The sequence below is a fragment of the Eulemur rufifrons genome, chromosome 9 (genome assembly GCF_041146395.1).
Source record: "Eulemur rufifrons isolate Redbay chromosome 9, OSU_ERuf_1, whole genome shotgun sequence".
NCBI lineage: Eukaryota > Metazoa > Chordata > Mammalia > Primates > Lemuridae > Eulemur > Eulemur rufifrons.
This window is the reverse complement of record NC_090991.1, coordinates 1,295,721-1,316,674: the sequence shown is the minus strand read 5'-3', so window position 1 is coordinate 1,316,674 and position 20,954 is coordinate 1,295,721. Positions and strand designations below refer to the sequence as shown.

General features: G+C 59.7%; 1 protein-coding gene across 1 annotated transcript; it reads left to right on the top strand.

The window, feature by feature from the left end:
* Positions 1–9,890: 9,890 nt before the first annotated feature.
* On the top strand, positions 9,891–20,616 carry ALDH3A1 (aldehyde dehydrogenase 3 family member A1). The gene is made up of 12 exons (XM_069482264.1): positions 9,891–9,929; positions 12,389–12,555; positions 14,059–14,290; positions 15,045–15,130; positions 15,440–15,648; positions 16,450–16,567; positions 16,859–17,000; positions 17,618–17,784; positions 18,113–18,212; positions 18,696–18,826; positions 20,334–20,403; positions 20,510–20,616. Exons 2-12 carry the CDS (start codon positions 12,394–12,396, stop codon positions 20,614–20,616), a joined length of 1,524 nt encoding a protein of 507 aa, XP_069338365.1. The 5' UTR covers positions 9,891–9,929; positions 12,389–12,393.
* The last annotated feature ends 338 nt before the right edge of the window (positions 20,617–20,954 follow it).

Sequence of the window (20,954 nt, the reverse complement as noted above, 5' to 3'; positions counted from 1 at the left end):
CTGTTAGTCTTGCCTCCCCATCTCAAGCCACCAAGTCCACCCAGTTGCTGCCTTCTACAGTCCTGTTCGGTTCCCAGCCCAGCCTGCTTAGCTGAGGACTCCCATGCCCACAGTGCACATCTGCAGGGGCGTCCGTTCGCCTTGGGGCCACTGCCCTTTACTGCAAGGAGAGGTTGGGGAAGAAGGTAGTGGCCTGAGCCTGTCCAGCGCTCCACCAAGTCATCGTAGCCTTGGCACATTGATGCCTTTCAGAAAGCAGTGACAGGAAACCTGCAGCCAGGGGTTCTGACGGGGCCCTGACCAGAGGCTACTGCTCTGTTCCACCTGGAGAGTTTCGGTGAAGATCAAGGTGAGCTGATAGTGCACCCTGGAATAAACCAGATGATGGCTAGCCCAGGCATTCCCGCAAGGAGCAGAAGGAGCACAAGCAGCTGATTTGATAGAGAATGCTTTAAATTGAGATTGGAAGGGAGATTGACTGTTACTGGTGGAAACCTAGAATATTTTGAGCTTGTAGTTTTGTTTTTTTAAGTCCCTTTTACATTCTAAGAAAGAAAACAGCAGGCCCATACACCTGTCTGCTGAGGAGAACTTTCTGAACAAGTAGGATGAAAAAACACAAAAGATTTGAATACATTGTAAGTGTTCATAAGATAATAAAGATGGCCAGGCACAGTGGTTCACACTTGTAATCCTAGCTCTTTAGGAGGTCAAGGCAGGAGAATCACTTGAGGCCAGGAGTTCAAGACCAGCTTGAGCGACAGAGTGAGACCCTGTCTCTTAATTAATTAACTAAAAGCTATATCTTCAGCTGTGCAATAGAATAACAAGTATTTTTTCCCCTATCTGTAGTGTCTGATGGGTCTGGAAAATGGGCATTGTAGGGGGTGGGAGAAAGACATTTAATTTTATATTCCATAATGCTGAGGATATTAGGAGATAAATGTTAGGAGAAAAGGAAATTCCCTGTGCTCCTGACATGCACACCCCGCACCAATGAGCAGCAGCGTGGGGAGCAGCAGGAGGGCCTGGTGTGCTGCAGGGGCCCTGCCACGTGCCCCTGGGCACGACGCCTTGCTCCCTGGGCTCCCTGCCCTGGCTGTCGAGTGAAGACGGTGACAGAATGTGCCTCTCAGGTTCCCGTGAGGGCTGAATGAACTGCTACATGGAAAGTGCACCCACAACAGTCCCACCTGTGGGACTGTCCGCACCGGCTGGGTGGCCAGTGGGAGAGGAGCAGAGCAAGGATGAAGTGACTCGAGAGGCTTGGGGACCAGTCTCCCCTTACGTGCTGCTTCCTCTTTGTCACCTCTGGCTTTTTAAGATATAATCCCTCCTTTGCACTGAAAATGTGCTAAAATAACTTAGACAAATTGATCTTGAATACATTTATTAATGAAGGAGCCTACAGCATGACAATGTCAGTTCAAAACATGAAAACTGGGATATATTTGGGAAACAATGCTTATTTGACTCAGTGAACACAGAAACATGAAATAGTGTCAGACACAGAGCACCGGATGACAAATTCTGCTTTTAAACAGAATTTAACGAACTGTTAGTAAATTACAGAATACAAACTTGCCCAATTCTTAGTTTTGGAACATTTGGGAGAATTGTGTTTTTCTGCTTTTTTGAGAAGTGAGGTGCTCTACTTTTAATCTTGCTGTGTGGTTGGTTTTCCATCCATTAGTGAAGATAAAAGTAGTGCTTCCTAATGCAGTTTTTGTGGAGAGAGTGCTCTTTGCCCAATGCCTGGCACTTAGCAAGAGGTTTTGCTTTTCTTACTAAAAATAAGCAAAGCTAGGCTCTCCCTGCTGGGCTGGGTTTGATGCCCCCGTTCCTAGAAACAGCTGCCTGGAGTTGTTCGAAGAGCTAAAGTTAGCATCCATCGCTTGACACCATGCCAGGAAGCCTGTCCCTGGGCCCCTGCCGCATCTCTCAGCAGGGCCACAGGGGTGTGTTGATTTTGCAAAACCAAGTTCCGGTTCCTTGCTGTGGGGCTAACAAAGAACCACTGATCGTCCATGAACATTTTAGCTCTGTCTTCCTGATGTTTTTAAAATATGTACGTTTTAACCCTCACGTGTCTGTAAATTGAAACAAGTGATTTCCTTTGAGGTCATATGCCTCTGGACCCCCGCCCCTGGGACTCACGTCCCCACCTCAGTGCCTTCTCTGACCTTGGAGGAGCTTAAGCCCGAGCCCACCGTCTGTGTCCCCACCTTCCCGCCAGCCGCGGGCTCAGGGCCGACCCGGCGCCACCGCCGGCCGGCAGAGGGCGCCACCTCCCGCAATGGCACTTCCGGGCGGCGCCCGAGAAAGGGGCGTCCGGCGCGCGGAGGGGACGGTAAGGTAACTCCTTCCCAGGGGGTCGCCCGTCATGGACCCCTCTGAGTCTGAGGAAACCTCGGAAAGGCGCAAGTTCACGCAGGCACAAGGTGAGAGCGGCGCCCCCGGAGCCCACCTGGCCCGGCACGGCGCACGCGCCCCAGGAGCCCCCTCCCTGCGGGGGTCCCCGAGCCCGGGCCGGTGGCCCAGCCTTCGCCTGAGACGGGGACGGTGCCGAACCTGCGGGCCGCCCACGGCACGGCTGCCCCCCACTGTCCCGCGAGGGCACCGGCAGCGGGGACCCGCACACGCGTCACGGCGGCACCGCGCACGTTGGCGGCGGGGTGGAAGCCACCCACGTGTCCCTCCGCGGATGAATAAAGGGTGTGGTCTGCCACGCGACGCAATGTCACCCAGCCTCAGAAAGGAAGGCCGTCCTGCCACGGTGGCTCTGCCTGTGACCCCAGCACTCTGGGAGGCCGGGGCGGGAGGATCGCTCGAGGTCAGGAGTTCGAGACCAGCCTGAGCAAGAGCGAGACCCCGTCTCTACTAAAAATAGGAAGATTAGCCGGGCGTGGTGGCGGCACCTGTGGTCCCAGCTACCCGGGAGGCTGAGGCAGGAGGATCGCTGAGCCCAGGAGTCCAGGTTGCTGAGCTGGGCTGACCCCACGGCACTCTGGCCCGGGCAGCAGAAGAGGAAGGCCGTCCTGACACACCGCTGCACCGCGGCTGGACCTGGAGGACATGATGCTAAGTGGAACAGGCAGTCCCAAAGGACAAAGGTGGAATGAGTCCACTTACGTGAGGTCCCCGGAGTAGTTAGTTCATAGGGACAGAAAGTGAAGGGGTGGTTGCGGTAAGGCCGGTGGCGGGCACCCCTCCTTCCCTAATGAAAAAGAAGCCCCTCCTGCTCCTGAATACCCGCCCCAAAGCTGAAACAAAGAAACCCCTCACTCCGCGCCCTCATCTGCCCGGAGAAGCTCCCATCCCCCAGCCCTAAGACCCTATATAAACCCGCTGGGACTTCTGGGCGGGGCGGCTGCTCTAGTCCCACTCGTGGGACTGTGAGGCTCGCCGGGGTCCCTCTCTCGGGGACCCGTTACCCCACCCGGGAGCGCCCCAGTAAAGCCTCTCTACTTACCCCTTTCAGCTCTGCGCCGGCCAATCCAAAACCCTTACCCGGTGCGGAAAGCGGGAGGGTGCCTTGACTTTCAGCTGCGCCGCCCTCCCCGGACTCCGGTCCTGAAACCTCACAGTTCAGGGGCTGGGGGAGGGGAACGAGGCGTTAGGGATTGATGGGGACAGGGTTTCAGTTGGGAAGATGAACAAGTTCTGGAAATGGAGGGCAGTGATTGCGCAACAACGTGGATGTACTTAATGCCACCGCACTGTACACCTGAACGCGGTTAAAACAGCAAATTTAACGTACATTTTACTACTAAAGAAATACGAAAAAGTGTGTGTAAGTGGGAAAATAAGGCACGTGTTTGCCAGTGTTGGTTCCTTGGCCCCGGCGCTGACCCTCCTGGTCCCAGACGGGCATCCTCAGTTGTGCGAGAACACAACTGTTCTAATTATCAGAATTTTCACAGTAAAAAAAAAATACATAGTCCAAAGCAGGGCCATGGCAGTGCGAGGCAAGGTGCTTGGAAGAAAAGGTGAGCGCAGATGGGATCAAGGAACCCACGGACTAGTGACGAGGTCCGGCCTTCGGCGGGCGCAGGGGCCGGGGCGCGGGTGACCGGGAGGGAGCGGGGTCTGCGGGGAAAGGGGCCCCGCGACGGAGCCCTTCGGGGAGCGGTCCCAGCCCTGTGGGGCGGCCGGATCTGGGGTTCGGGCAGGGAGGAGGAGGGCCGTGCTTTCCAGAGGGCCCGTGGCCGGGCTCGGGCGGACGGCAGCGGAGGGCAGGGGACCGAGGTGACCCGGTCCGTGCAGGAGGGCGCAGGCCGCGAGCTGAGCCTTCCTTGCAGAGGCACGCGGGCCTCGGGGCAAGGGCTGGCGTGTGTCCGGGGTGTTCCTCCGGAACACAGGTGTGGCAGTCCGGACGCTCCTCGCCCCTGCCCTCTTCCCCTCCGGTTGGCAGCAGGAATGCGCAGACCGGCCGGCGGAGATGGGAGACACCCACCGAGCACGCCCTTCCGCGCGGCGAGGCGGTCGGGGCCCCGGTCCCCGCGGCTCCTGCCCCCGGGGGCCTCCACGGGGACAAGCGTCGTCTTCTCTTGGCGTTCCGGGTGGCCCCACCGGTCTGCAGCAGAGTCTAGCTAGCTCGTGTCCGCCTGAACTATCGGGGGCTCCCCACCGCGCTGGAACGGACAGGGGGACCCAGGGTCGGCCCGGCCCGCGCCGCCCTCTCGGGGCTCCCTGGTCAGTGGGCGCCTTTGCACCCACCTCTTCCCCGAGATGCCCTCGCGCCCAGCGCCCTCCGACGCCGCCCGGCCCCGCAGCCCCGGCCCGAGCCCGGGCTGCCCTGCAGCTGCTCCCCTTGGGCAGCCGCGTCCGGCCTGGGGCGCCCAGCTCCGCCCGCGCCACGGGGACCGCGGGGAACCGAGTCTCCCTGCCTCCCAGGCCTGGCACGGAACAGGCGCCCAGGAAATATCGGGGGCCTTGACTAGTGTGTTCAGCGCCCTTCTACTGTCTGGACCCACCTTTCTCTCCCAGTGTCCCTAGAGGTGACAGCAGGGAACCCAGGGCAGTCCTTCCCGTGGGAGACGCACCTCCGCCGCTGCTCCTCCTGGGCCTGGGCCGTCGCGGCCTCCCCCCGCCCCACATTTGTATGTGCGTTACCTTCTCTACAGAAACCTTTTAAAACACAAATGAGCAAAAGAGAACAAATCCCCCATAATCCCAGAGATTCTATTAGCCTTTCAGTTAATCTTGCCCAGATTACTTTACCCCCATGCTTACAAAATCTTTTTTTTTAGTTTTTTGTACAACCACTGCCACAATCTATTTTTAAACTTTCTCATCTTCCCTCAAAGAAACCCCATCCCATTAGCAGTCACTCCCCATCTCCCGTCTCCTTTTTTTTTTTTTTTTTTTTTTGAGACAGAGTCTCACTCTGTTGCCCAGGCTAGAGTGAGTGCCGTGGCGTCAGCCTAGCTCACAGCAACCTCAAACTCCTGGGCTCAAGCGATTCTCCTGCCTCAGCCTCCCGAATAGCTGGGACTACAGGCAAGTGCCACCATGCCCAGATAATTTTTTCTATATGTTTTTAGTTGTCCAGCTAATTTCTTTCTATCTTTAGTAGAGACGGGGTCTCACTCTCGCCAGGCTGGTGTCGAACGGTCTCGTATGTGTCCCTGGAAACTACCCATCTGTCTCTATGGATTCGCCTTTTCTGGACATTTCATTAAATGCATTCATATAATGTGTGAATTTGTGTGTCTGGTTTCTCTCACTTAGCATAATGTTGTCAAGGCTCATGCATGTCAGAGCACAAACCAATACTTCATTCCCTCTTATGGCTGAGTAATAGTCCACGGCATGGATACACCACGTTTTGTTTATCCCGCAACTGGTGGACGTTGGGTGTCTCCGCTTTGGCTGTTATGAATGATGCTGCCACAGACATTTGAGCCTGAGTTTTCCCGTGGTCAGGTATTTTCATTTCTCCTGGGCATATGCTTAGTGACGGAATCGTTGGGTCGCGTGGGAACTCTACATACGACGCTTAGAGGAACTGCCAGACTGTTTCCAAAGGGTTGTACCATTTTACATTCCTACCGGCCATGTGGGTGGCTGCCACCTTCTCCACATCCTTGCCAGCACTTGTGACTGTCTGTTTGGCTATGGCAAGAATAGCTGCTGAGCCAATGGTCCCAAAGCGCCCTCTCCCCATTCGCAAATGGCTGCGGCAACCATGGTACCCAAGTAGCTTGGCGGGCGCGGGAAGGAGCCGAGGCCTCACCCACAGCAAAGGGGCACCTTGCCAAGGTGGCCACCCACTTAACCACAGCTCTGTGACGGGCTCTGTCCACACTGGCCTCAGAGGTGGCTTGTCGAGGCTGGCAGCCCTTTCTGGTCATGTGGTCTTTCTCCAAACAAGTGATAATGAAGTTTCAACTTATTAGGGTGGCCTGCCAGGCCTGTGCTTGGAGAGCGTTCCATTTTGGCTGAGGTGCTGGGTGTTCCCGAATGTCTCCATCACTTGCTCACAGACGGCCCCGTCTCCTCACCAGAGGAGCTGTGCATGGCTTTTCCCGTTTAACTTACAGTTCCAAGTTTCGGGATCAGGATCTCGTCACAGGCTTTGCTCATTCTAATTCCCAGGGGCTTTTCTAACTCCCCTCAAAGTTCACTTCTGCTACTTGGGTGGACCCAGGCCCCTTCTGACAGTGGCTTCCCCTCCTGCTGCTGACCCGAGCCACAGCCCGAGTCGGAGGGAGAACCCCGAGATCACTGCCTAATTTTTCCCCTTCTACTCTTAAAAAGAAAGTGGATTCCCCCTCCCATCAGATGTTTCTAACCTAAACATTCCTTGAAATTTAAGCAAACTTACTTTCCACTCATGCAATTAACACTTTTTTGCTAGTTTTAGGTGAATTTGCGGATAATCACCCTGCTAAAGGATTGATCACTTCTCTCGGTCTTCGCTTAGACCCCACCCCGCCCCCGAGTGGCACATCGGGCTGTTTCCATATCTTCAGAGTCTCCCTTGTGCAGGCACCATGCTCAGGGCTGGGATACGGTCCTGGACAGAAGCTGAGATCGCTGCCTTTGTGGCTATGCCAGTCCGTGGGGCAGGGGGGTGGGGACAAAGAGAAAAGGAAAATGAAGATATGATTGCAAGTTGTGTCAAGTTCCTGGAAGGAAGGAAGGTATTATGTAGGGGGAAGGAGGGGTCAGGGAAGCTGGGATCTGAGCATGGGTAAGAATTAGCTGGATGCAGAATAAAAGAGAAAGTGTACCGGAGAGAGAACGTCATGTGCAAAGGCCGTGGGGTAGGAAGCACCTGGCTCATTCAAGGAGTGCTGGAGGACTGGAATGCAGTAGAAACGGCGGGAAGTGGTACCAGGTGAGGCTGGCCAGGCAGCCAGGAGCCAGGCCACGCCAAGATCAAGGTCACGGGAGGTTTTCACTAAGAGCAGTAGGAAGCCAGTGGAGGGTGTTAACTGGGGGAGACGTGCTCAGGGCTTCATCGCCCACGGTCTCTCGGGCAACCACCGGGAGAAGGTCTGATGGGGAGTTGAGCCTGGACTCAGGGAGACCAGGCAGGTGTGATGACAGTGGCCCAGGACAGGAGGGCAGCCCGGGCGCGGGGGAGGCCTGGGGTGCAGCATCGGGGCTTGCACAGAGGAGAATCTGAAAAGCACGGGACCTGCAAGGGTTTCTGTTCCAACCCCAGCTGCAGCCAGAGCTGAAACTTTGACCCAAAACCAAAACAAACGAACCAAGACTTTGCTCTCCAGGGGTTTAACCTGTGTGCAGGCTCCTCGCCCTGGTGTTCCCGCCACTCCTGCTGCGGTCACAAGAGCCAGGCCACCTGCCCTGGCCACAGCGCTCAGCAGGCCAGGCCCTGCCCTGGCCACGACCACCCGCTGCTGCCCCCACGCCGCTCCCCAGGGAGGGGCGGGAGGCTGTCTGGAGCCGCTGTCCGATGCATCAGCGCGCAGGCCTCCAGCCTCGCCTGCTGCCCTCACCTCCCAGGCCCACGTTCCGGGGGAGTCAGGGAGGCCTCGGGGTGGGCCACACACCCCCGCTAGCCTGGAGCAGGGTGACTAGGTGGCCACCTCGCCAAGCCTCCAAGCAGAGGGGAAGGGGTCACCTGCAAGAGAATCAGGTGCTGCCACCCGACACGGGGGAGAGGCTGGCACCACCGGCCTGGTCCACCCCCTGGTCTTCCCCATGTCAGGGGGTCCCCCACTTTGAGCCCACCCCTAGTCCAGGCACCTCAGGCACTAGGTCCGCTAATGTTTCCTTCTACTGTTTCTGGAATGTTTCCCTTTCTGTCAATCTTGCTTGGGGTCTCATGATTTCTTGCCTGCATTGCTAGAAGCTGCGGCTTCCAGTCTAGACCTCCCTAACCCTGCGCCCTGTCCACGGCGACTGGACACAAGTATCAGACGTGTGTCTGTCTGATATGCCCCGCAGTGCTCCCCACCCCCAGCCCGGCCCTGCCCACGGGCCTCCCAGGGCATCCTTCATCCGCCTCCTGCTGGCAACAGTGTACAAGTCACACCCATCAGTGACAAACTGCAGTGGACACACTGCTCTCTTTCCTGCCTCTCTTCCTCTGCTTTTGCCGTTCGTTGCCCAAGTGCCTCTCAGCTCAGGCGACGTTCCCTCCCACAGGACTCTCGTCTGAGCCGCTCTAGCAGCTGCATGCCCTGGGCTCTACAGTTTTCATATTATTTGAAATGTTCTGTTTATTCCATCTTTCAATAAATATTTATTGAGCATCTACTATGTGCCTGCCACTATTCCAGGTGCTGGTGGCTACAGCAGTGAATAAATCAAATTCTAGTTGTCACAGGCAAAGGGACAGGTAGGAAACAACATAAGTAGACCAGTGGCATGCGACAGGGATGTATCTAAATGCTCTGGAGAAGAAACAGTGGAGGCAGAGGACAGAGTGATGAGGCACTGGTGCTACTTACATGTCACGTTTGAGCAGAGCCATGTGGGTGGCTAGATGGGGAAGGGCCTTCCAGGCAAGAGAGGTGGGAGGGCAAGAACACATCTCGTGGGGGACCTTGTGTTAAATGGGAGGCAAGGACACCTGACGCGGGGAGAACAGCCTGCAGGCAGGTGAGGGGGGCAGGAAGTGTCAGCAGGAAGGGGCTGAGTCCACGGTGGCACTAGAGCTGTGAGGAGTGACCACGTCTGCCCCCTCCCCACAGCGTGGCACGGAGCAGAGCCCAGCAAACACCTGTCAAATAGCAGAGGAAGGGCCTCCTGGATTCCTCCCTTCCCAGGCATCTCCCAGGCAGAGGGAGCTCCCTGTAGTTCTCACTGGGCCGGGCCCCCTACTCTGCTCGTCCACAAGAGGGCAGACCCCCACATCAGTGGGGGCCTGGTAGAAAGCCCCAGCCTGTGGCTCCCCAGGGTCGGGGTCTCAGCCTGTGAGGCCCCTGCACCTGTGCACAGGGTAGGGGAGGCTGAGGAGGGCATGAACGAGCCAGTGCAGTGGTGGCTGTCGGAGCAGTGGCCGTGGTGTGTGTCGGGGAGCTGTGTGCACACTCTCTGTGACTCGTGGCTCACCCGCTGCCAACCTTATGGAACCAGGGAACCGGGAGAGCGGCACCTGGCAATGGCGCTGTGGCAATCTGGAAGAGCTCCGTGCCAGGCCCCAGGGCAAACGCCGAGCTGCTTTTGAAGATTGGCCGTGAGCCCTGTCCAAGCTTCACACACATTCCTGCACTTCAGAGTAGAACAAAAGCAGACAACCGGGACCTAATCCCCACAACCAGGGCTGCAGGGAGCAGAGGTCCGGATTACGCTACACCCCACATTTGAATGTTGTTTTTTTCTTGTCACGCAAACTTCCTGGGCAGGGACTCCAAGGGCTGACTCAGCAGGAAGGAGGGTCTTTAAATACGTCCCCCCTTGGCTCCTGTTCATTCCCGGAGCTCCAGCCACTGGGAGAGGCTGCATCCAAGGTAATCCTCTCCCCTCCTGGCCCTTAGATTTTTTTCCTAGGAAGGAATATCCAGGCGGAGCCTGCACGGCCCTAAGGGCCAAGAGTCCTCCGCCTTCTCCAGGGGCCTGGGTCTCTGGCAGCTCTGCTGTCCCCAGCTCCAGGAGGTCCCCAGGTCCGTGGAGCAGTGGCTGTCGGGGGAGAGCCTCGATGTGCTGGTGGCCTCCCTCATGCACCTGGGGGCAGCAGAGATGGCTCAGTGTGGCCCCTGACCTGCCACTTGCCAACCATGAGACAAAAACAGGGCATTGAATATTTCTCAGTCTCACTTTCCTCATCTGTAAAATGCGCTCATAACTGTCCCTTCTTCACAGGCGCTACCAGGGTCTCTGTGACGATGGAAGGGGCGGTGGGGGCGTCAGAGGACATGCCCGGGGCAGCGGCAGAGTCCGCACAGGCCAGGGGAGTGGGCATAGGGGCGCAGGGCCAGGGCCACCAGCTTTGGGAGAAGAGTCCTGTTCCGGGGCCAGGCGCCACGTGAGATGTTTTCTGTGTCTGAGTCTGTGTGACGACTCCGTGGCGGGCGCTGCAGCCAGCCCTGTTTCACAGAAGAGGCCCGGGCGGCTGTCCCTCCCAGAGACCACGGCTCCGAGTGGTGACGCTGGGGAGTAAGCCCAGACCCTGCTCACTCACATCGGTCTCCTCCCACCTGGGCCACCTGCCTTGGTGGCTGGTGGTGGCAGGTAACCAAGGCTATTGTCCTGGTTTGACCATAGGAGGGGCCTTCTGGAGGGGCTGTATGGCTCGGGTCATGGTCAGGGGGAGGAGCCTGGTCCTCAGGGCCAGGGAGTTCCACTGAGGGACCCCCAGCCTCTCGTCATCCTAGGGAGGGGGCCATGGCCCGCCAGGCTTGGGGCACCCCGGATACCAGCAGGTTCCCCTGCCCGTGCAGAAAGCCAGGCTGGGTCCGGGGTCAGCACCCCGGGTGGGGAGGCCATCCAAGGCTCAGAGCCATTTGCTGGAATTCAAGCAGGATCAACATCCTTAGCTGTATCTATCTATGACATAATCATGTATTATACATATAGGTTTGTTTTTCTTTTCTTTCTTTATTTTTATTTATTTATTTTTTTTTGCAAAAGGGAAATAGCCTTATGTTTTCCCTGATGTTAAAAGTCATGCCATGCCTGCAAGTGGTTCCGTATCTCTGGAAGGGGAGTAAGGAACTGGTCATGGTGGCTTCCCTGTAGAGAAGGGAAGAGGGAGACTTACTTTGCCCTTTGTTCCCTTTTGTATCTTTCATAATTTTGTACCATGAGCATGTATTGCCTATTCAAAAATGTAACAAACATTTAAGAAATGCAAGTTCATTGCAAGAAAGTCCAACACTACAGCAGATGAAAGTAAAGATCACCAATAACTCCACCCCACCAATGTTCCCAACATGTTGCGGGCTACCCTTCTGGTCCTTTCTCGCACGCGTGAGCACATGCACATACACACCCATGCACACACAACCACACACACACACACACACACGCCTAATGCTTAGTGCCTAGGACACAGCTGGTGCAGACAGGGCCGTTAGAAACACGCCGAGTAACCTGCTCCGTCTCCGCACCGGACACCGCACAGCAAGCCATCGCACGGACGTGGCACAGGCCACTTCAACTGTCTCCTCCTGATGGGCCTTTAGGGTGTTCCAGTGTTTCCCTGTTACACACAGACTGTCGTGAAGGTTAAGGAATGCTGCAGTCACTACAAACTCCTGAACGTGGACCTTCTGTGTCACAGAGAAATATGTTGGAAAGGCTTTGGCTGGATAGCGCCACATTGCGCCCAGAAGGGCCCCAGTTTGCCAGTGTGGTTTCCTGTCCTGGTAGCAGGACTCGCCTCCACACTTGCACCTGGAACTCCGAACCCCTGCGAAACCTGCGTGTGCATCTCACAGGTGTGGCACGTGCTGGTCTGAACACCAGGCCTGGCTCCGCTGTGCCGCCTGCCCAGTGCTTTGGAGAACAATGGCGGAGCCGGAAGGCTGTGCTGGGTTTTCTTTTACCAGCCTGGGTGTCGGTGAAAGAGCCAGGTTGACCTGTGTTCCTCCCATACGGTCTGGAGCGTGGCTCGCCGGGTGTGCAGAGCTCTGCCTGGCAGTGTCACCGGCTCTGCAAGCAGGGTGAGGAGGAATGGGACCGGGGACGGGCCAGGAAATGCTCTGTCCCCAGCACACGGCTAGGAAGCCACCGCCAGCTGGGGATGGCCTCCCTGCGAGGAGTGCCATCCACTCAGGGGCCTGTCGCCACAGCCAGAAGGGCCCAGACGGATGGCTGAGTTAGGGAGCCGAGAAGGCAAGAAGCGGGAAGGCCCGCTGTTCCAGGGGCCCAGGCTGGCTCCGGGGGAGGCCTTCACCTTCCCGTGACACCAGGCGGTCCGAGGGTGCCGGTCCTGTCCCCCCTGCTGCAAGGTGCTCTCTGTCCCTAGGCACCATGAGCAAGATCAGCGACGCGGTGCAGCGGGCCCGGGCGGCCTTCGCGTCGGGCAGGACGCGCCCGCTGCAGTTCCGGGTGCAGCAGCTGGAGGCGCTGCGGCGCATGACCCAGGAGCGCCGGCAGGACATCGCGGGCGCGCTGGCTGCGGACCTCCACAAGGTGACCCCGCGGGGCGGCCGCGCGTGGGGGACAGCGGGACGATGGGACCGCAGCTGGCGCGCTGTCCCGCCTTGTGACGGGGGGAGCGCGGCTCGGAAAGGCCACAGCACCGGGGCTCACCCCGCCCGTCAGCCCGGAGACGGGGCGCGTGGCCGTCTCCGCCTGGGTCCCGCCGCACCCCGCGCACCCCTCGGCTGGGCTGCTCCTGTCTGCAACCGTCGCGGTCCCCACGAGGGCACCCATTCCAACTCTCTCCCGCTGCCCCGACGCCCTGCACTCTGGTCCCCTCATTCCTCCCCGCAGACCCCGCAGGACCACTTGGTTCTCCACGCCAGGAAACAGCGCCGCTTGGCACCCACTGCGCATGGCCTCCTCCCTCCCTTCCCGTCCTCGCAGGGGCAGTTCCACCCCTGCCCGGCGCAAAATCAGAGCCTCCCCCTGCGCCCCCTCCGCACCTGCACCTGCTTCCCCCCCCCCCCCCCCCCCCCCCCCCCCCCGCAATCTTGCCCTGGAGGAGAGACACAGTGCCCCTGGGGTCGGCCCCCTGCTGACTTGGGCCTGACCCCACCAATGCCCTCTTTCTCGTGCATTTTTAAAGAGATCTCCGAAGACTTCTCATCTTAAAACAAAACAAAACAAAACACAAGAAAATTGGCCAGGCATGGTGGCCTCACCCCTATAATCCTAGCACTTCAGAAGGCTGGGGTGAAGAGGAGGATCCCTTCAGGAGTTTGAGACCAGCTTGGGTGGCACAGTGAGACCGGGTCTGCACAGAACATTTAAATACTAGCCGGGCATGGTGGCGTGCCCGGTAGTCCCAGCTACTCAGGAGGCTGAGGCAAGAGGATCTCTTGAGCGCAGGAGTTTGAGGTTGTAGTGAGCTATCATGACACCACTGCACTCCAGCCTGGGTGACAGAGCAAGACCCTGTCTCTAAAAAATAAAAAAGAAAAGAAAAGAAAGCCCACTCATTGACTTTATAGCTTCCATTACGTTCCGGAAAGAGATGCATATCCGCTGTCTGCACCTCCTCCCTGCTCTCCACTGAGCTCCCAGCAGCCCGTGGTCTCCTGCCCCCTGCCTCCCTCCGCCGGTTGAGGGTCTCCTGGCTTTTCTCCTAACTCTCTTGGGCAGCCTCTTCCCTGTCCCCACTTCTTCAAGGTGGTCTCAGGGCTCCTTCCTGGGTCCCAGTTTCACTTTGGTCCATAAGCTCTCCCAGACAACCATCTGCTCACCCGTGACTCTCAAATGGATACCCCCTGCCCAGGCCTGGCTCTGTCATTCGCTAGCCCTCTCCCCTGGGGCCTCCCTTGGGCACCTCAGACTCGACTCATGCAAACCTGCCTGGACCCCAGCCTGGCAGAAAGGGGCCCTCGCAGACCACCGGCCCGATGGCTCATCCTCAGCTCTGCTCCACCTGGTGCCTTCCCTGGCTGCCCCCTGCCCTCGGCCTCCCTGGGCAGCTGAGCACCGGGGACTCCCCGCTCTCGCCCCTGGCTGCAGAACGAGTGGAACTCCTACTACGAGGAGGTGGTGTACGTCCTGGAGGAGATCGACCACATGATCGAGAAGCTCCCCGAGTGGGCCGCGGACGAGCCCGTGGAGAAGACCCCGCAGACCCAGCAGGATGAGGCCTACATCCACTCGGAACCCCTGGGCGTGGTCCTCATCATTGGCACCTGGAACTACCCCTTCAACCTCACCATCCAGCCCATGGTGGGCGCCATCGCTGCAGGTCCTGTGGGCTCTGGTCCAGGGGGAGAATCGTCAGGGCCCCACAAAAGGGGCTCAGGCCTATGGGAAGAGGGGCCAGGGTCAGATAACGGCTGGTGGGTCTGTCACGGGAGGCTGCAGGGACCAAACTATTTAGCCAGGCCTCCTGGTGCCCAAGGTCCAGCCAGGCACAGGTGTCCACCCCTGAAGATAAGGGGGGTCCTGCCTCTCCCTGCCCATGTGTGTGGGAGCAGCTGCTCCCCCTAATCTATATCAGGGCATCCTTACTACGAGGGGCCAGCTCTGCTCTCCCAGCCAGACCCCAAGAACTCCTCTCCCCTTTCTCCTTCTCTCTTCCCAACATCTCAGCGACTCCAGGGGCCAGGCGGTGCAGCTCTGGCCAACACGTACCTGGGTGTGCTCTGTGGGTGCTCCTGTGGCATGTGCCTGTGTGTACCTGGGTGTGCTCTGTGGGTGCTCCTGTGGGTGCTCCTGTGGCATGTGCCTGTGTGTACCTGGGTGTGCTCTGTGGGTGCTCCTGTGGCATGTGCCTGTGTGTACCTGGGTGTGCTCTGTGGGTGCTCCTGTGGCATGTGCCTGTGTGTGCCTGTGTGTACCTGGGTGTGCCTGTGTGTGCTCCTGTGGCATGTGCTCATGTGCCAGCATCTCTTCCGAGGACACGGACGGTGGAGGGGAGGCTCCAGGCTTAGTCTTAGGAGGGCAGAACCTTCGGCTAGGGAAGTCTGGGCACAGGCCTGACTCTGAGTGCTCTGCAGGGAACGCAGTGGTCCTCAAGCCCTCAGAGCTGAGTGAGAACGTGGCGAACCTGCTGGCCACCATCATCCCTCAGTACCTGGACAAGGTAAGGCACCCTCCGGGGCTCAAGGATCACTATGTGGGGGCTATGTCTTCAGGGGTTGAACAATAGTGAATTCTTGCAGCAAAGGGCCAAGCCACGGGGTGGGGTGAGAATGGCCCCTAGCAGCCGCCCTCCCCATCTGGGTGACTGGAGCCCCTGAGCTGGGAGAGGGGTCTACGTGCCACTGGCTGCCTGGGTGGGGTGCCAGGCTGTGGGCTGTGGGGCTGCTGGTCTCAGCCACTGTCCTCCCAGGCCTGCAGCAGCGAGGAGGGGTCTGGCCTTTACTGAGCCTCCCCTCTCTCCTTGCCGAAGGATCTGTTCCCAGTCATCAATGGGGGTGTCCCTGAGACCACAGAGGTGCTCAAGGAGAGGTTCGACCACATCCTGTACACGGGCAGCACAGGGGTGGGGAAGATCGTCATGGCGGCCGCTGCCAAGCACCTGACCCCCGTCACGCTGGAGCTGGGGGGAAAGAGCCCCTGCTACGTGGACAAGAACTGCGATCTGGACGTGGCCTGCAGGTGAGGGGGCGAGGGCCTGTCCGGGCAGTGGCCCTGTGTCTGCCTTCCAGCACAGGGACCGCGCCTCAGGCTGTGGGCCTGCTCTCAGTAGCACAGACGGCCCCTGCCTCACGGGGACCATGTGCACAGAAGAGGCATGGGGACCCGGGAAGCTTTCTGGGCAGGGATCCAGGCTGAGCTCTGCCCACTGCAGAGCATCCCCAGGGACGTGGTGCTGCAAGCAGAGGCTGCAGGAAAAGCAACCGTGGGACGTTCAGGACACGGAGAGCTTTACCGGGCCCAGCCCTCTGCCAGGACAGGGGCGATCTGAGATCTGGAGGACAGGACCATGGGGGCGAAGGGCCACCACTGCTCAGGGTCTGCGGCAGGACTCAGATCTACACTTCCTAACCCTAGCCAGAGCTCCAGCCACCCCCATATCCCACTTATGCGGCCCCCAGAGGTGGGGGGCGCCGAGAGTAACAGTGACACCGGGCCTTGCAAGGCTCGAGGAGCATGATCAGAGAGGCACAAAGGCCACCCACCCTTAACATCCTCCAGAAATGCCCCACCAGTCCCCAATGAGGCGAGGACGGCCGTGAACACGGTCGGGGCGTTGGGTCCGCTGCAGTGTCTAGAAGGGAGTGGGCCACTTAGGCAGACTCGCTGGTGGCAAAATCACAGCCTCTGGCTTCTGCTGACCCGCGAGCTCCCCTGCGGGGCTAAGGCCACTGCACCTGGCCCGAGAGCACGGAGTGAGATGAGTGTTCTCAGGGAACTCCCCGAGCCTTTTGGATTTAGTCCGGTCTGGGGTTTTCACAGACGGGTCGCCTGGGGGAAATTCATGAACAGCGGCCAGACCTGCGTGGCCCCTGACTACATCCTCTGTGACCCCTCGATCCAGAACCAAATCGTGGAGAAGCTCAAAAAGTCACTGAAAGTAAGTGTTGGCCCCGAGGGTGGGGAGGGTGGGGCGACGAGCTGTAAGGTGCAAGGTGGGCGTGGCAGCTCGACTGGCTTCTAGGGCTCTCGGAAACCCTGTATTTCTTGCCTTCTGAGCACAAAAGTAATGCACATTCACTGTAGGTAAAGATTAAAAAGCATAAAGAAGAAGAGAAAAGTTCCACCCAGAACCCCGCCACCCAGATAGTCACTGCTGACACGCACCCGTGTGGCCTTTGGCCATGAGGCGTGTGCACGTCCTTACCCGGGACCCGCCTCTCCTCCACAGGAGTTCTATGGGGAAGATGCCAGGAAGTCCCGGGACTACGGAAGAATCATCAACGCCCGGCACTTCCAGCGCGTGATGGCGCTGATAGAGGGCCAGAAGGTGGCCCTCGGGGGCACCGGGGACCCCGCCACCCGCTACATAGGTGTGTGCCCCCCACAAAGAGTGCCACCCACCTGCCCCGGCTACCAGGGTCCCCTCAAGTTTGCAGCAAGTGGGTGCAGATACTCGATAACAGCTGTACCTGCCCGGTGGCATAAGTCACTGTCGTAACCCTGGGCCTTGAGCAGGCAGGGGCCAACACAGCTCCAGGAAGCCCCTCCCCACAACGCCCAGAGACACAGGGCTTCTTCCTCCCCCACCCTGAAGCAGCAGCAGGAGGTGGAACAGCCCTAGGGGTGCTGAGTGTGAGGGGCCGCCAGTGACCTGGACAGGTGGGTCACCAGACGGGCCCGTGTGGCCCCCAACTTGTCCAGGAGACAGAAGAGCTCTGGCAGGGGCTCAGGGGGCCGGCAGGTGCAGCGCCTGGCCCCTGGAGGCAGACCTTGGGTCCCCCCAGTACAGGTTAATCCCTGCTGTCCCCTGTGGCCTGCCAGGATGGAGCTAGGAGGAGTGAGGGGCCGTGGCAAGAGCTCCCGGGGTCCCCAGCCTCTCCACGCTGGGCGGCTCCGTCTGGAGGAGGGTTCGGGCAGGAGCCCAGGTGCTGCCCTTGCCGGCGGGCGGGGCTCTCTGCGCGGCTGACCCTGCTCCTGTGCTGCGCAGCCCCCACCCTCCTCACAGACGTGGACCCCCAGGCCCCGGTGATGCAGGAGGAGATCTTCGGGCCCGTGCTGCCCATCGTGTGCGTGCGCGGCCTGGAGGAGGCCGTGCAGTTCATCAACCAGCACGAGAAGCCCCTGGCTCTCTACGTGTTCTCCAGCAACGACAAGGTGGGCCTGGGTGCCTCCCCCCGGGGCTCCGGGGCTCCCTGGCACAGGGCCAGGGGCCACGCACCCGAGTTCAAACCCGAGTTCACTGCTCACCAGCGGCGTGGCCTTGGGCAAGTCACTCACGCGCAGCCCGGGTGGTCGCTGTCTCCTGTTCCTCACAGGAGCTGGGGCCGTGACCCGCGGGAGGGCGGGAGGGCGGGAGAGAGTGCTGGGTTGCCACCGCCACCAGCGCGTCCTTGCAGCTCCAGGCCTCGCCCAGGCAGGGCGGGGAGGGCGTCCTGGGCGTCCTGGGGTAGGAGACTGAGGCCGCGGCTGCGTCTCTGTGCAGGTGATTAAGAAGATGATCGCAGAGACGTCAAGCGGTGGGGTGACGGCCAACGATGTCATCGTGCACATCACCGTGCACACTCTGCCCTTCGGGGGCGTGGGTGAGTCTGGGGCTGGGCTCACGCCTAGCTGCCCCCTGGCAGCGCCCCCAGGGCTGGGCACACTCCCGCAGGGAATTCGGCAGAGGCCGGAGCAGCAGGCCGCAGGCGTCCACTCACATCTCCTGTTTGGGCCTCGGGCCTCTGCCTGCACATCCGTCAGCCACATTCGACCCCGGAGCCTAAAGGTCCTAGGGGTCACCTGGGGCAGCCCGCCCACTTCCCAGAGGAGGTCACACAGCCATTTAGTGGCCTGGCTGGGATTAGACTCTTTCGGGCACTCTCTCTGTTGTCCCTGGTGTGGACACCTTGGGGGACACTCCAGGGATCGGCCACCCCCAGGAGGCTCAGAAAAGGGGCACGAGGGCTGGAGGCCCCACCTGGGGGTGGGTGCTGGGGCTCCGGGGTGCACCCAGATAGGGCAGGGAGGGAGGCCCGGGTGTCCTGAGGGCAGGACGCCTGGGCCTGAGCCGGCTCCGCCCGCAGGGTACAGTGGCATGGGGTCCTACCACGGCAAGAAGAGCTTCGAGACCTTCTCTCACCGCCGCTCTTGCCTGGTGAGGTCTCTGCTGAATGAGGAGGTCCTCAAAGCCAGATACCCCCCGGGCCAGGCCAAGGTGAGGGAGAAAGCGGGGCGTGGGGAGACCGGGCTGCACAGGGCTGGCGGGGCCTGGGGCCTCACTGCCTGCTCCGTGTCCTTCCTCACAGGTGACTTGGCACTGAGGAGGGGCTGCTGGCCCAGAGTGCAGACCCCTGGCTTGCTCTCCTGCCCCCAGAGACCTGCTCCTGCAGCCCCTGGCCCAGCCCCTCACCGCCCCGTAGACCTGTGTGCACTCCGACTCCAGGGGGACCCCGGCGCCACCTCTTCCAGTCCCTCCCGCCCCTTGCTAGACACATAGAGACCAATAAAGATTTCTGACTCGGCGACATTCGCACACGGGGCTTCTTTCCTGCACATTCCCCACCCTGCCCCGTCCCACCAGTCCCACCGCCCCTCGCAGTTTGGTCCTGGTGACGCGCCCAGAGCCTCTCCCCAGCCCACAGGGCCTGGTGCCAGGAGCCCATGGTGTCGGGCGACGTTCGTCTTCCGCTTAGACTCTGAGCCAGGGAGTCTAAGCCTCGATGATAAGGTGGCAAAGAAACAGGACACTGACGGGCTTTTCTCACACTGGGTTTGGCTTCTAGAGAAGGGGTCGCTCCGGGGTAGGACACGACCCCCCTGGGCGATGCAGAGTGGGGGAGGACAGGGAGCCGGGTTAGCACCAGGACTCACAGGGCCCCCGACAGCTTTGCATTGTTACATTAGGCAGCAGCTGGCCCAGGGTCTAGCCTCGGGGACCCGAGGCACAAGGACAGGGTTCAGGGAGGGACATCTGAAGCAGGGCGTGGGTCCCAGAGGCTGGTCAGAGCAAGAGCCAAGAAGCAGCTCAACCTGGGCCAGGCGGGGGAGTAGAGACCTGCGGGGGCTGCAACTGCCTGCTGCGTCCTCCACGCAAAGGCCACCTGGCCTGTGCCCTGTGCGTGCACGGAGCCCCAGGCCGCCCGCAGGTGGGCCGGGCCCTGTCTGAGGCCTCACCGCCACCTGCCCAGTCGCTGCCCCCAGCAAAGGCCGGCCCTCCACCTGGCCCCTGCCCCATGTCTGCCTGTCACCTCCCTCTTCTTCACCCTCAGTCTCGCTGCTGTCCGGGCCGTTCCTCTTCACTACGTCTCACACTTATTAATATTTATTGAGTCATTATTTTAGAGACGGGGTCTCACTCTGTCACCCAGCCTGGAGTGCAGTGGTGTCATCATAGCTCACTGCAGCCTCGAACTCCTGGCCTCAAGTGATCTTCCCAACTCAGCCTCCCAAAGTGCTGGAACTACCGGCATGATGCCCAGCTTCACCTAATTTAAAGCCCCCCGAAACCCAAATACAACCAGAAAAGCCCTTAAGCTGTTACTGTGCTTCCTTCCCTCCAGTGGGGGGCAGCAGGGGCAGAGACCGAACTTTGTATTGTTGGGGTGTTTCCGTGCGCACCTGTGACTTACTGTGTGGCCATCCAGATAGCTGAGCGGTAACAGAACACTCGCAGCCGGCCCCTCCCTCTGCTGATGGCCTCAGCTCTCTTCTCCCCTTCCCAGCAAGCCTCACCTGAACAGCTGTCTGTTCTCGAAGAGCACGTCCCTCCCTCCCCTCGCCCAGCCCGTCCAGGTGACCCTCCATCGCCTGTCAGGACCTCCCACAGCCTCAGGGCCGCCTCAGACCGCCCACCACCTTCCCCCTGCCGCCCCCCTGTCTGACCACACTCTCCTTCCAGCACTCTCCCATCCAGGCTCCTGGACCCCGTATGTCGGTTCTCCCACACCAGCTTCCGCTGCCAAGTTAGTCTCCAGCTCTGACCCTGAGCTCCGACTCCCTACTTGACCCGTGAACTTGGGTTCTCGGCAGGAACTTACTGCTTCCGTGCCCAAAGAACTCTTGAGGCCTCTCTCAGCCGTTCTCTCCCGGTGTGGCACCATCCCTCAGAGAGACGGCGGAGGCAAGACCTAGGCGTTGCCCTCAATGCCCAGACTTCCGGCTCGGCCCAAACCTCGGCAAGCCCCAGGGGAGCACCTTCACCTATCATGAATTGCGTCCAACTCTGCGTTGTCACCGTCCCTGCCGTGGCCTGAGCACCATCAAAAGCTTCCCAAGTGGTCTTCTCTCGTCTACTCTTGTTCTCCTGTGGTTCGTTCTTCACTGAGCGCCCAGATGATATTCCT

Coding starts and splice junctions, on each gene's coding strand:
- ALDH3A1 (XM_069482264.1), top strand. CDS start 12,394: ATGAGCAAGATCAGCGACGCGGTGCAGCGGGCCCGGGCGGCCTTCGCG. Junction 18,827..20,333: donor ACCCCCCGGGCCAGGCCAAG/GTGAGGGAGAAA, acceptor TCCCCTTCCCAG/CAAGCCTCACCTGAACAGCT. Junction 20,404..20,509: donor CCCTCGCCCAGCCCGTCCAG/GTGACCCTCCAT, acceptor CTCTCCTTCCAG/CACTCTCCCATCCAGGCTCC.